Source organism: Athene noctua, chromosome 1 (genome assembly GCF_965140245.1).
Source record: "Athene noctua chromosome 1, bAthNoc1.hap1.1, whole genome shotgun sequence".
Lineage (NCBI taxonomy): Eukaryota > Metazoa > Chordata > Aves > Strigiformes > Strigidae > Athene > Athene noctua.
In genome coordinates this window covers 64,720,129-64,735,425 of record NC_134037.1, presented here as the reverse complement: position 1 = coordinate 64,735,425, position 15,297 = coordinate 64,720,129, and the positions used below count along the sequence as shown (strand labels likewise).

Here is a 15,297-nt window from a genome sequence, read left to right as displayed (position 1 = left end):
AATTAGACTGTGTGATAGCATTCCACATGCAACATGGTTTAGGACTATATGATCATTGCAGGTCCTTTCCAACTGAGCTATTCTATTCTATTCTATTCTATTCTATTCTATTCTATTCTATTCTATTCCATTCCATTCCATTCCATTCCATTCCCATGTAAAAGCCCACTTGTTTTGTCTACATCTTATTGTAAGTTGTTGAAGTAATTCAAATGCAGTTTTAAACCCATGTTGGGGACAGTGGGGCAGATGGAAGAAGGATCAGGCAAGAAGGATCAAGGAGGATGGAAGAAAGCTCAAGGGTTCACAAGAGAAGTGAAATGCATGGAGGTGAGGAAGGAAGTAAGTCCTTCTTTCAGTCCATCTCTGTCCTTCTTATGCAACCTTATGGGATCTGTGGTGGTCTTACTTTATGTATTACATTAGATTAAGCAAGCCAAAACCCAGAGCTGGAACATTTCCCTAAAGCCCAGAGAATTACACTGGAGACAAATTTAGTCTCCTTGACTTTGCTCCTGTGATTCTTAGATTAACTGGCTACCTGAGTTAAAGTATGATTCATTAGCACAGTTAAATGCAGAACCTTTTCTATGTCTTTCACCTCAGTCACTAAATGCATCTGTAACAAAACCCAAAACAGCTGGTTTCACATGTTACACTGAACAGCCCAGGGACTCGATTACAGAGGTAATACTTCTTGCCACCATTACAATCCAGATTACATCAGACTGCTTATTCTCTGACTCAAAATGCTTTTGGATTTGATCATGGCCATCAAATGCTCTACCTGAAACTGAAAATTCTTGTGGGAAATAGCACACTGTCAGTGTGGAAAATCTGACCCTCCCATAGACTTAGTTGGTTGTTCCTGTGTTTTGAAATATTATAAGCTGTATGGCCTTGCACTAGCTTGAAAAATACTGGTAAAAGATAGGGGTGTCTAGAATTCACATCAATATCTTTGACATTAGAGCAGTATTTCAGGCTTTTACAAAGCATGCAGTTATTGTATTAATTTATAGTGCATATGAATTTGATGTTAACAGGCATTCGTGCTCAGCATTGCCTTGCATGACATTTGTTTGCAATGTTTTATTTTTGAGCTTCTACATTTTGCAGAGCAGCTGTGGCCTGGACTTAAATTTCACAGAAATGAGCAGCATCAATTTTGTATTGTTTTGTGGTTTAGTCTGGAAAAGGAGATAGTGGTGGGGATTAAATCAAGTGCTCAAAAATAAGCAAGTGCTTAAATGCTTTGTTGGATCTGAACCAGGATAATAAACCTTGGAAATGTGCATGTTGCACTGAGGATCAGTACAGAAAGTCCTATTTTAGTTAATTAAAAAATTATCTTGGATTCTTTATTTTATTACAAGATTCCTAGCACTGTTCATTTGTACTGAATCATCTTTTAATGCATGCATTCATGTGGTTTGAATATGACACTTTTAGTATTTATGTAGTTCATTATTCCTGTGCTATGCAAATGGTGCCTCATGTGGCCTTTATTTCAGACTCTCTTTGTACTACCAAGATGCAGTGGAAAGACAAGGCATGCCAAAATTAAAAATAAAGCAAGGATTGTGAATTGCCCATTTCTCCCTATTTCCTTGCCCCAGACAAAGTTTATCTGAAGCCCCTTGCTAACATATCAACTAACCCAAGAATTGGTTTGCCTTTTCACAGGCTGATTGGTAGTAGTGAAGTGCAAGCAAATTTAAGATATTTTTGTGTAATTGGATGATGAGTTACAGGATTTCAAATTGCAGGAGGTGTTCACTAAAATACCAGCCAAACAAGTTAATCTTATTTAACTTGATAGAACCTACAAGTTTAGAAGGCTTTTTAGGTGTGAAAAAGGTCATAATATGGAAAAAAAATGCCGTTGTAGTAGTAAGACATGGCAACGTCAGTGGGAGCCTCTCCTTAATTATTTTAGGACACAATTTTGCAAGGAGCAGACTATCCTTGTTCAACCGTGAGATGGAATTTAAACTATCGTTTAAACTGAGGTGCACACCTGAAATCTGGGATGTCATTTTCAGTGTCATCTGTGTTTCTGCTCATAACTACTTTTAAGTGTGTGAATGAGGGAAAGTCTTGGCAGATCAGGCCAAGGGCTTTCTTTGTCTTCTGAAAGACAGAGCTCTTGGTACTGTGAAAAAAGGGAGTGACAATATTTCTGTGTCTCTGCAACCATGGTGGTTCAAGTTGCTGTTGTTGAGCTCAAAATTTGGCCCTCCAAGAACTACCTAGAAAAGGTCGGGGACTACCTGTGTTTTGGCATACTATGCTCCATTTAAACAGCAATTTGAGTCAATATTCTGATTTTGGTGCTCTGGATTATATAATCTCTCTACTAATAGGTGTATGTTAATAAACCTACTGACACAAAGACACTGTTTGAGAGGAATATTTGTGCTTAAAATTAGTCATAGTTTTAAAATTTGTCTCAGATTAGTTAGTAGCTGCTGGCCAAAATGAAGCATTTTACCTCCAAACTCACTTTATTTAAAAATCTAGAGAACAAATATTGCTGTGATTCTAACTAGTAATTGGGCCTAACAATCCTCCTTTGTTCCACAGGGACATTATCTTCTGTGAAGTGGTGCGCTGTCAAGTGAATCTAGCATATCATTTTGTGCAAGCTTTCATATGATAATCAAGGTTGCCTATCATCAGCCATATTTGCCCTTCTTACTTTGTAGGTCAAGTGTTGAATTAAAGCATTCAGTAAATAATAGTGGCCTTTGATAATCATATCAAAGACAGTGAAAGATTTTGCATTCGTTTCCTTGACCAAGTTTTGGGAGAGAAGATCATTGTGACACTGAAATCTGTGAAAAGTTTATAGGGCATATGTCATTTTCCTTTGGGAGAGAGGGCTGGTAGTAACTTTTTAAAGGCGTACTGATCCTGAGCCATCTTTGTGCAAAAGCTAGAACTGTCAGTAGGACTTGCAAAGACAGTATTTTATTTAATTGGTAAACATCATCAAACTAAAACATGTATTATAAAGTATGAGAAAATAATTATGGCAGAAGGAAAAAATGTGCAGTCACGCAATTTACTGCCACTGCTGAGGAAGGTGCAGACTGGCAGCCAAAGTGCAGAGAGCATGGCTGGATGGCAAGGCAGTGCGTGACGACTGTTTCTCCCTGTGGCATCTCAGTTTCTGTGTCACACTGAGCTCTGGGAGGAAAGCCAGGAAGATTTTCTCAAGGAGAAAGGGGACACAGGAGGGCACCCATCTTCTGTTGCCATTGAAAATCAACCATAAGTGCAGAAAATTCGTATGAAAGAAGGAGAACTAAAAGACACTTTGTAGCGGATGGACACAGAGCATTCACACCTTCCTCCTGGCTGCCTCCCTCCAGCAGCAACCAAAGCAAAGCATGAACCACAGCGACCAGCAAGGGACTTTAACTTTAAATAATGGATCAGAGCAGGCCTCTCCCTACATAAATCACAGTTGTAAAAGGTTGCTTATCCTTTCCACTGGGAGTTTTGTAAAACGTACACACAAATCTCTATTTTGCAAGAGCAAAGGCTTAAATTGCCCCCAACTGCTGTGTCCCAACAGTTTTTTTCTCAGGCATCCCCTCAAGGACCAGCATTAGCCTTTGGATACTGGAAAAATAGGTTCATTTACCCCACTCATCTGGGTAATTTCTCCTCTCCATCTTTTTAGAAGTGAAATATGTGATAATCTGAACTAATTCACACACAATTTCTTCATGAATTAGAGTCTCTGGCTTCTGTAGTCATTCCTCTGCAAATGCCTCAGAGGATTATCCTGGATTCAATATTCTGAACAAATAAACACCTACAAACAGGAATACACATTTCAGGTTTTAATTAAAAGGCCTTTTTTGGATGGCAGTATGAGATTTATTATAATAAGCACATTCTCCCTTGAAAGTTAATTTTAATTTTTTCTTTTTCTCTCTTTTTTCCTTTCTGCTTGCCCTGCAAGTTGTTCTGTCTTGATGGGACAGTCTGAGCGTCTATATAACAAAGGATGAGGGAGAGACACAGTGGATGAGAAAACCAATTGCTAACAGAATTGTTATCTCATACATAAGTTCAAATCAACTTCTATTAGGGGACCTGGGAAGACGTGCAGACTATTACATACGTGCCTACATAAAGATATGATACATTCTACTGATATGTATGCTGCAAAGTACTGTTATTGGGCAAGATGGGCCACAAGTCACATTAACTAAGACAATTCTACCATTCCTAGATCCTCATATATCTATCACTTCTTGCCCAGTAATCCTTCAGATGGGAGTCAATGTCTGTAAGAAAGTTCTTGTTTGTGACTATTCTTTCAAACTGAAAATGGACGGTAATTGAAGATCACTGAAAATAGATTTAAGAATATCTTGAACAGCTTCCCTGAAATAGGAAAATCCATACCAGGCATTACATTTTTTCCAAGTTCATGGAGATGAAAAATTCAATAGTAAAAAAAAAAAGCGTTAAAATTCAGGCTAACAGTGGTGAGGTTAGGGGAAGAAGGATGGCTGGGGAAAATCAGAGGTGAAGCATGTCTCACTGCCTTCCTTCTTAAGTGGCCCAGAAAACAGGGGAAAGAGGTAATGTGTTGGTCTCACAGTCTCTTCTCTCAAAACCCTCCTGCCATTCTAACATGAACTGGAGGAAACATGAGTGAAGGGTGATTTCCATGGTCCACTGTAAGCTTCCTTAAAAAAGCACGTGTGAGTGTTCAACCTGTCTATCAGGTAGTGATGCAAATAGTACAAACACTGGACAACAATTTTTGTGTACTCTGGTACAGCCTCAGAGATAAAAGTATTAAATCCCACTTGTCCTAACATATGTTACTTCAAGGAGTCGACCTGAAGGATTAACCATTAGAAACAGAAATGTAGGATACCAGAATGAAAGAAAAATAAGGTTTGCCACACCACATCAGCTCCTTTTGGATCATCAGTGGTTATCAGGTACCTTGCAACTGGTAGTCATAAAGCTGCTGTGAGAGAAGCACCTCGGAAGCGGTGGAATGAGGTGCGTATTACCTTTGCCTGCAGAGATCAGGATTCAGCCAGGGCTGTGAGGTTAGCTGAGGCTTCTCCTGACTCCCCTATCTCTCAACAATAGAGCAATTCCACTCTTTTTAATGTGCACACACAGGGTTTGTCTTGACCCTTGGCAGGCTGGCACTCTTCTGGAGGCTTACACGCTCTCCAAAGCAATATAGCTGTTCATTTACTCCATATTTGCCAGTTATTAATTTTGAACAGTCACTTCAGTCTCATGGTTATTGGGCAGAGCCAGAGAGACAAATGGCTCTCATTAAGCAGAGTCATTGATTTAACCAGTGATGATCCTTTGCTTTGGCCTCTTGCACAAAACAGTGGCAGAGTTTCAGTCCATTTTTAATGTGTTATAACTCTTTTACCTACTTTGGAAAAGGACAAACTCCCTCTCATCCTCTCTTCTTTCCAGTCTAAGCATCCCTCACTTTTGCCAGGCCCCCAGATTTCCTTCACTGGAGCTGCTGTGAAAGCCTCTGCAGGGGCTGCATTCTGTGGGTGCTGGAAGCAGTGACAGGACAGTGCTGGTGCGTTACAGCAGCAGGTACCCCCCTCCCCAAATCCCAGCTCTGCCCATTGCTGCGTGTCCTCACCAGTACACACCTCATCACCATGTACACCATGCAGATTTGTGCCATCCCCTGCAACATACCCTTTGAAATTACGGCAAACCAGCACTGAAGCTGGACTTTTATGAGAAGTAGTTGGCCATCTGGCTGTTCGTGTTAATAACCTGCAGAGCCAGAAATCAGGTAAATGAAAAACCTGTGGGGTTCCATAAGCCTGGAAAAAAATCTGGTCTCGACAAAGCCGGTCATTAGCCAGGTCCTTTGACTTCCTTCCTCTCATGGCAGCTTTGCAGTGGCCTGCTTGCATCCTTACCCAACATTGATAATTTGTTACATGTTCTTAGATGGTCTGCCTACATTACTGGTGGGATAATCTCTTCTTTATCTTCCCTTGGACCTCGTGTTACTAACAACTCAGTCCTCCCTTTCAAAGTCTTACATACTTCTGCCTACTTCCCTCCTAAGCTCTAAGTCCACTTAATCTTTTTCCAGAGTTTATACCTCAGAAACTTGAATTCTTTCAAGTATTGCAACAGCTGCTTTCTAAATCTCACCATAAAGAACTTGATCTCATGCAATACAGGTATAGAAAACAAAAAAATGCTAAGCAGCAAATTACTACCAAGGGAATCTAATATTTCATTAATGAGAACTGCTGAGCAGCTTCCAATTTGCTTCTGCCTCCTGGCAGGAATAAGGTCAAAACAAGGACATTTTTAATTCATGTACCTCACTTGAATATTGAATACCCCCAAGCTCACAATATTTCTCAGATATTCTCAGATTTCTCTGCTGGTGTCTGCTATTTTTTAAAAATTATTTTTTATTTACTGCATAGCTGTAAAGTAAGGAAGTAAGGAAGAAACCACATGAGGGTTTGACACAACTCTTTGTTTATGGCCCAAATATAAAAGCTCATTAAGTTGGCCAGGTTGCCTCAGATAAAAGGGCCACTCAATCAATCTGTTACCCACACTCCAACAATAGCCAGTAACAGATGCTGAGGGAAAATACATAAGAAAAGGCCCATGCAGCATGCACAGCATGTCCTTCTGCCTATCTGTAGAACTTCAAGAAAAATGTTGGGGATTTATTTGTACTACTGTGAGCAACAGTTCTTGATGAATCTTTTTCCACATATTCAGAGAAATAATGTTTTAACACCCAGCATTTAATCATTTGAACTCACTAATATTTTTTCACATCTGAAGCATCTTGTGAAAGTGAGTTCCGTAGCTGAAAAACACATTGTCTGAAAAAGCACATCCTCCTGCCTTGCCTAACCACTGTCCCTGGTAACTTCACTTGGATTGCCTTGGTTTGTGTCTTTAAAAATGTAGGGAAAATCTCTCCTCTGTTTGTCCTCACTTCTCCTCTGTACCTTATCTAAACTGAAGAATCCTTGTCTGTTTAATTGCTCTTTGCAGAACCCATTACACACCTTTTTCTGTGGCTCATCTAGTTCTGAGTTGACCAAATCTGCATGCGACGTGACAAATACAGAGGCTCAACAGGCATGCTCAGTGGTCCATTCAGTGTTTCCTCCATAATATTTGCCAAGCCTCTGTTTGCATCCACAACCTCTGCCTCGTGGGAGTTGATGCTGTCCCTGAACCGCCCAGGGAGTCTCCAGCACTTCTACCCCAAGCAGTGCTGGCATGCTGGTGTGGGTACTGGTGGCTGATTTTCTCCTTATGTGTTACTTTGCATGTGTTGATAAGGAATTTTATGGGTCATTTTTTTTTTTTTCAAATTACTCAATACTTTGAGATCTTTTTGCAATTTATGATCCTTCTGCTATTTTATCATCCCAAATAATTGTGTACGATCAGTCTTTTGCACAGGCATTCACCTCCCTTTCCTGAGAGATCTGGAAATATACTGAGCAGATCTAGTAATCTTCCACTATGAAAACTGGCCTTGTCCTTTGTTTCCTATTACAAGCAGTTATTGATTTATATGAATACTCTCTCTTCTATACCATGACAGTTCTCCAAAGCTCTCTGAAACTGAAAAACACAGTGGCTCATTCGTTTCGATCACTCTGTTCCTTAACTCTTTGAAAGAGACATGGCTTTCCTCAGCAAAAACTGCACAACTCTGCCTCAAAACAGTGTACATATCCTCCTTTCTTTCTTCCAGCTTACTTAGCTTTATCCTAGCTCCAGCCAGCAGCTCAGTACAGAAGTCTATCGGGGTGACCCCTTCCTGCATCCCCATGGAACATTTTATTCAGTGCTGGCATGTGTCACCTCCTCTATCCCTGGCCTCTCGTTCTCTCAGCCAGCAGACTCTGAAAATACTTGGCTGCTGATGACTGTATTGCAACTAACTTTTCAGCAATTATGCTGTGTTTTCTTTGTTTGGACACAGGGTACATGTTTATGGAAGGCATATTTCTATTTCTAACAGCTTTCTTAATTCAGTTTTTTATCTGTGCTATTTCTCTCTATTTTATTTGATTGTATGTGTAATTTAAACCTCTAATTGGGTAGTTCAAACATTCTCCGTAACACCACTGAAACACCCTGATTGTCCTTTTAATTTCTTTATAGAAAACAGGCTTATTCTAATATTGTTCTCTTTTTGAACCAAAATGGCACTGCTTAGGCCGGTGAAGGCAGAGCTCATAGGTGACTGGTTAAATTTCTGCAGCTCTGCGTGCACACAGGGCACAAGGTAGCAGCAGTCATTATGAATGAGAGCCTCAACCTAGTTACTGGCTCCCTTGGAGCCACCTCCATCCCTGTCGTACCTACAGTGGCTGCTGCATTTTGGCAAAGGTACAGATAGTGAAAACAATCCCAGAGAAGTGCTAAAAGCAAAGAATCAATCGTTATCACTGCCTCAGCTTGGGAAAAGGAATAAACAGACTGTAGTAAGTGTCAGATTTCTACAACTGTTCTTTCTCCACAGGGAATAAGCCTATCCACTCCTCACTAGCTAAAGAGAGGTCAGGGCTATGCCAGAGGAAGTAGCTACCATTAGCAGACATGAAGAATATATCTGGTGTGTTGGCGGGATCTGTCTGAACTAAATAACTGGTTGAAATAAGAGCAGCAAACCACTGTCGTGACTGATGCAGATCCTCAAGTATTTTGGTTTCTTAACAGGAAAACAGTGTTTCAAACCTCCAGACAAATTGTAGTTAGCCTGAAAGGGCCTTTGAAAAATGCATGGTATAGGAGCTGCTGCAGTGCCACACACTACAGCTGTGGCATGAGCTGTCCCCCAGTGCCTGTAATGCTGCTGAGGGTCATCCAGCTCAGGGCTCACCCAGCCTGGCAGGGCTGCCATGTCAGCATGCAGGACTTGATCATCCTTGCTCGGTGCCTCTCTGAGCAGCCACTGAAATTTTCTTGAACAAAAGAAGATTCTAAAAGAAGCAAACACAGACCAAAGTACCCACAGAAAAAGTTTATTCCTGGATGCTGGTTTATGCCCAGCAGAAAGTGGGTTTGAATTCTTTCAAACTTCATTTCAATCCTGTCTAATGTAGCTATGAATATCCCCTTTGCCAGTCTTAGTGTATAATCATTCGTGCAGCCACGTTTGTCTTGTCAGCAGCAAGTGTATTAAACTTTGCTGTGGTCCAAGCCAGAAAAAAAAAGAAAAAAAGCCTCTCTACAGCTGCTGTTAGGCGCGGTGGTTGTGTTATGACTGTGTGCCACTTGACTATGCATAACAGTGTTAGGCCATTTGTTAGGCCATTACGCAGCGTGGTCTTGATTCTCTGGAATAAAATCACCACTCTGCCAGGTCACTCCCACTGTGGAACTGGAACACTTTATATTTTTTCCTTAAAAGAAATAGCTGGGCCAACTCCAGGGAACATTACTGAATTCAAATGTGTGGTACAAAGAAATCTAAGAGTTTGCTTGAATCTGCTCTGCAGACTCAAGGCTCAGAGTTTTTCTTTCCCCTTTCAGTTGGTCCTTTTTGTTCTCCTTCCACAGCACTTTTTTCTTTTCTACCTTTACCAGCACTGTCACATAGGAAGCCTACAAGCATCTGAAGGGATATTGCAGCATGACACACATTCACATTTACAGGAGCCTATTTTTAAAATGCAACTTTAAGGCTGCCCACTGCAAGCATCCTGAGGAAACTTGCATCTGTCCTTTTGCAGAAACAATATCACGGAGGAGCAATTTATAATGGTCATGTCCAAGGGTCTGAAAACACAAGTCACCCACATGTTCCTCTCTGTTCTCGCATGCTGGTCATCTGCTAACCCATAACCTCTCCACGCAGCAACCTCTTGCTAATACATCTTGCTTATGAACAAAAAGAGGGCTTCTTTTTTTTTTCTTTCTAATAACCAGGAATGGCACAGAAATGTGGTATCTTTTTTTCCTCTTTTTTTCTTTTTTTCTCTTGCTATCGAGGTGGTTACACAGCCAGGTCTTTGTGTCTGAATTTGTTTTTGTGGGCTAGCAACACCAGCATTTAGATCACCTGTGGTGTGGTGTCATATGAGGGAGGCAAAAACCAGGCCCTCTCTCCATTTATACCTTAGCAATCTGATTTATATGGAGTGGAGAGCTGGAATAGCAAACCTGCTTCAGTGTGGCATGTTGATTTATAAGGTGGCATAAACACACAGTGCTGCTCCAAGGCTGAAGATTACTTTGGTTTGCTGCCCCACTTCCATTAGTGCTATGTCACTTGGGAGTTATTTAGTCAGAGATCCTTTTCATACGCAGACGTGCAGTCAGAGCTTACTTCCCTGGTCGGTTCTGTGTGTGCTGGCACTGCCCTGGTGCCACCAGGGCCACCTGTCCCTCTCTCAGGTGCCAGGCAGGGATGACGACCCAGGGTGATGCTGACTGCTGTCCATGCTCCTTAGGCCCACACAAACCTAACATCTCTAAAAATCACCTTATTCTTTCAGTTGGCCTCACCTGAATTAATGGACTATCTAAATTTATAGCATGGAAAGCCATCCTTTCAAAGACAACATTTTTTTTTTTCTTCTATTTCAGTGTCCTGGCTGGTCCTGAGTGAAATTTTCCCTGGTGGTATCAGAGGACGAGCCATGGCTTTGACATCTAGCATGAACTGGGGTATAAATCTCCTCATCTCCTTGACATTTTTGACTGTAACTGGTAAGATTTCTCTATGTCCTCCCAAGCTGATATTCTCCTACAATCAAAACCCAAATCTTTCCCATACAAACAACATGGCTAAAATTGCAGCTGTGATGCCTCTGGAGCCAAATTTAGATCTCCATTTAGATGCTGTTTGTTAGTGTAACTTCACCATTTCCACCCTATCTTTCTAAGTTTGTGCTAGCAATTACAGCCTCATGTTGCTGGCTGTCAGAGCACCTTGCACATCAATTCTACAGGCTGTGAACCCTAGCTCTTAAAAAAGCCATTGCCTTGGTAAGTTGAAAATACATAATATTTAGGATTTAGTCCTGCATCTTCTGAAGTCAATGGAAGTTCTGCTCTAGATCAGACCTCAGCTTTTCTGATCAAACATTTTAAAGACAATCCCATTGAAATAATTCCTTTTAACAGTAATATCTTGTCTTCAAGAAAATTTCCTTTAGAAAGAGGTGTCTTTGTAAGGTAAAAATGTTTCAATTTTTAATGTGAGAAAGTAGACTAACATATAGTAACTTATGTGAAACATATAGTAACTTATAATGTGATAATAAACAATGGAAAAGGTTAAACGCTGATGTTGAAATTCATTGATTGGCAAATACTTTTTTCTAATTTTATTTCATAAGATGTTTTGCAAATTTTAATTTTCAGTCTTATTCTGAGGAAAATATGTGCTGAAAATCAAAATACATACACAGTGAATACATTCCAGATGCCAACATTTGCTGGTCCTTGGACCAGACTAGACCTGTTTCTAAGGAAATGTCCCCAAAAACAGATAGTGCAGACCTCAGGTCCTCAGCATCAACTGTTTCAACTCAAGGTCCCCTCCTATCGTGCAACATTATTTGTTAATGCACACCTAGCCATTATTGTGGTCTTGGTATTCATGAATGTAAAGTCCCAGTAAGTCTATTGGTTTAGCTGTGTCTAATCTGGATTTATGAAAGTGAAACTACAAGCAAATGTGTGTTTCTAGTCTATGGCAGAAAGGCAGGATTGGAAATTCTGTTTTCAGATGAATGCATCTGGAAGTCATGGTGGACAGCAATACCCACACTTAGGTGTCTTATGAAGAAGATACCAGCTGGATTAGCAGCTTCAGCTGCAATTTTTAGTTCATGACACAACTGACAAAAGTCTCAACTGTCTGGCTTAGTTTTAGCATGGAAAAAGGCTAAGGAGGTTGCAGCAGCCTGTTGGGTTTGTGCGCGCTTTACTTTCCAGAGGCTGCAGAGTGCATGCTTCAGCCTAAGGACCTACCTGCCCCTGGACTGGCTCAGAAAACCACTAGCATTGGGGTGAGTCCAGAGTAGGGACATGAAAATGATCAGGGAGCTGGAGCACCTCTCCCATGAAGACAGGCTGAGAGAGTTGGGGTTGTTCACCCTGGAGAAGAGAAGGCTCGGGGGATACCTTATAGCAGCCTTCGATTACCTAAAGGGGGCCCACAGGAAAGCCAGAGAGGGACTTTTTACAAGCATGTAGTGATAGGACAAGAGGTAGCGGCTTTAAACTGAAAGAGGGTAGATCCAGATTAGATGTAAGGAAGAAATTCTTGCCTGTGAGGGTGGTGAGACACTGGCACAGGTTGCTCAGAGAAGTTGCAGCTGCCCCCTCCCTGAAAGTGTTCAAAGCCAGGTTGTTCGGGGCTTTGAGCAACCTGATCTAGTGGAAGGTGTCCCTGCCCATGGCAGGGGGGTTGGAACTAGATGATTTTTAAGGGCCCTTCCAACCCAAACCATTCTGTGATTCTATGATTTTTGGCTGACCCCATTAGGAGTTCACTCTTGGATCCCTTTCTGGTGCAGGACCCATGAGTTGCAGTGGAAGTGTTAGGAACTGACACATGGGAAGGATCTGCTGGAGACAACTGCAACAGCATGAAAAATGTTTGGTTTTGCTCCATGAAAGAATGTACAATAAAACCAGACATGGGTGGAAATTCAAGGCACTTGTGATCCCTGGTGCCTTTGCACCAACCAGTAACAATGGCTACTACTGTTTTCATCCAGAGTGACCACAAGCAAAATAAATCAGTAGGTTCATGCTAAATGGGTCAATATGGTCTCATCAATTTTCATTCATAAGTAGTATTAGAAAAAGCAAAGCCTCTCTTCTTCTTCAAATTGTGCCCAGGCACAAAAATATGAGCCAACAATAACAGCCTATCTTCCTTCTAACTTCTCCTGTCCATTAGGGGCTGTATACTAGAAAAATACAGCCACAGGGGAAAAAAAAAAAGTATTTGAAAATTAAAAAATACATGTTTTTTTCTTTTGTAGAGCTCATTGGCTTGTCCTCGGTGTGCTTCATTTACACAGTAATGAGTCTAGCATCGCTGGCTTTTGTTATTGTGTTTATACCAGAGACAAAAGGATGCTCTTTGGAGCAAATATCCATGGAATTAGCTAAACAGTAAGTACCAAGCAAGGGTGTGATCACATCCTAGGGATGGCTGAGGGAAAAAGCCTTTCAATGTCACATGCTAAAAAAAAAGAAACCACGTTGTTTTCCTCGAAAAATCAGATTCTCTCAAGGCTTGAGCTTATACATGTTGATCTCAGCGGTCAAGCAAACATTTTGTTGGTGCTGAAGGACTGGCCCTAAAGGAATGGTGGTTTCCAACACCCCTGTGAAGAACACCTGCAGCCAGGCCTGGCTCCCCAGCACTTTTGCTGACTGGCACTTCCCGAGAGCAGATCAACTATGTTCTCACACAGGGCTGTTTGACTTGGCTTGTATGCAGAAAAAGGGAAGGGGAGAGGCCTATCTCAAATACTTCAAGGCTTCATGTGAGTTTTGATAGCTCTTCTAGATGGGCATTTTTTGGTGCATTTACTAAGTCCTGTGTCTCTATAGACTCTGTGAGCTGGTACCCAAAAAAGGTTCTTCCAGTGTAAGCTTTGTGTTCCCACCTCACCACATAAAACAGGTACAGGAGCAGTGAAAGGGAGAGTGCTGGTGACATGAATGCCATGTGCATGCTCCTTTAATATGACCCATTCTCACTGGTTTTGTGTCTTTTGACTCTACCTGTCTTTTCATATCCTCCAGAGATAGAGTGGGACTTGGAATTGCATATGTTCAACAAAAGTAGCACATCAAGTTTGGAGAACAGAATGAAATGGTCTGGTGATATGCATGCTGTTTACTTACAATCTCCAAAGGCAGGTGCCACTGACCATAAATTACTATTGATTCGCTACTGCCCCCATTCTTTTCAGTTGTTTTTGGCTATAGAAAATGATAGAAAAAACTAAGCAGCCTTTTTTTTTAAAAAATGCAGCACTCTCCTGATCCATTCAAAGAGCTGCTCCACAGCAGCTACTTGCTTTTTCGGACTCATCTCAGAAGTTATCAACATAGTGAATAACAGGATAAAGAAATTATAGAGGAAACAATGTAGCGGACCATATTTTTTCAGGGTTGATTGCTGGGGGGGGGAAAGTCAGGCCTCACCACAGCTGATGGCACCCTACTACAGGTGAGGCAGCACCCCCCAGTTCATCTGCACACCTGGGCTTGACGGGGCAAGGCAGACTCCTTCCCTCTCTCTCCACTGCCTGCCGGCAAGACAAATGACGCCCAGAGAAAGAGGCTTGAAGGCAGAGGTAGAAATATTCCAACTGAAAATGAGACACATCCTTTTTGACAGTGGAAGTAGTTAACGTGTGAACATCCTAGTGCTGTGAAGGGTCATCCTGTATTTGGGTTTTTAGGATTACCAGAGAATATTTTTTCTAAAGGGTATGCTGCAGCTCAGCTGGGTTTAAAGGAGGTTGCTTATGAGCTAATTATCCCACTGCAGAAAGGCGGGAGGTAATTGTGCTGTCGGAGCCCCCGGGCTCTCCCTCGCGGCGGTCACTGCTTCGCGGGCTGAGAAATCGGCGCTTCTGGTCCAGCTTGCGCTGCCCTCCCCTCCCTCCTCTTTAAAGCAAGACATAAATCCACGCGGGAGGCGGAGGGGCAGGGAAGCGGGGCTGGCCGCGCCGTCGGGGGGAGCCCCGGGCGCCGTCGGGGGGAGCCCCGGGCGCCGTCGGGGGGAGCCCCGGGCGCCGTCGGGGGGAGCCCCGGGCGGAGCGTGCGGCGGGGCCGCCCCCGCGCGGGCCGTCGCGGAAGTGCCGCGGGCCGGCGGAGCATCCCCCGGGCGCTGGGTGTTCCTGCCGGGGTGCGCTCGGCCCCCTCGGCTGGTCCCGCCGGGCAGCCGTGCTCTCAGTGGCAGCGAGTGTAGCCGGAGAGCGGTGTGCCGGCTGTCTTCGATGGCAAAACCTTTGTGGGTTTGTTTTGTTTGTTTTCTTCTCCAGGAAATACGCGAAGACCCCGTTGTGCTGGGTGACCCAGCGCAGAGAGAAACTGGTGCCGGTGGAACTTGCCAAGAGAGGGAAAGAGCAGCTCTACTAGACCCGGGGCAATCAAAGCAGCCTTCAGGAAAAGACTGATTAAAAAGAAAAAAAAAAGTTCAGCGATGCTCACACGCTGATGGGACACGTTATCTTTATTATCCACAAGATATTATCTCTTTAATTTCTTAGTAGATCTTCTTTC

The 15,297-nt window shown here is 42.4% G+C and overlaps 1 protein-coding gene across 1 annotated transcript in view; it reads left to right on the top strand.

Annotated features, from left to right (window-relative positions):
* SLC2A12 (solute carrier family 2 member 12) overlaps positions 1-15,297 on the top strand; it is a 29,908-nt gene extending 14,611 nt beyond the window's left edge. Inside the window, exons 3-5 of the mRNA XM_074924174.1 lie at positions 10,621-10,743; positions 13,035-13,167; positions 15,057-15,297. Of these exons, the coding sequence (XP_074780275.1) occupies positions 10,621-10,743; positions 13,035-13,167; positions 15,057-15,153 (353 nt within the window). The 3' untranslated portion in view covers positions 15,154-15,297. The remainder of the gene's footprint in view (positions 1-10,620; positions 10,744-13,034; positions 13,168-15,056) is intronic.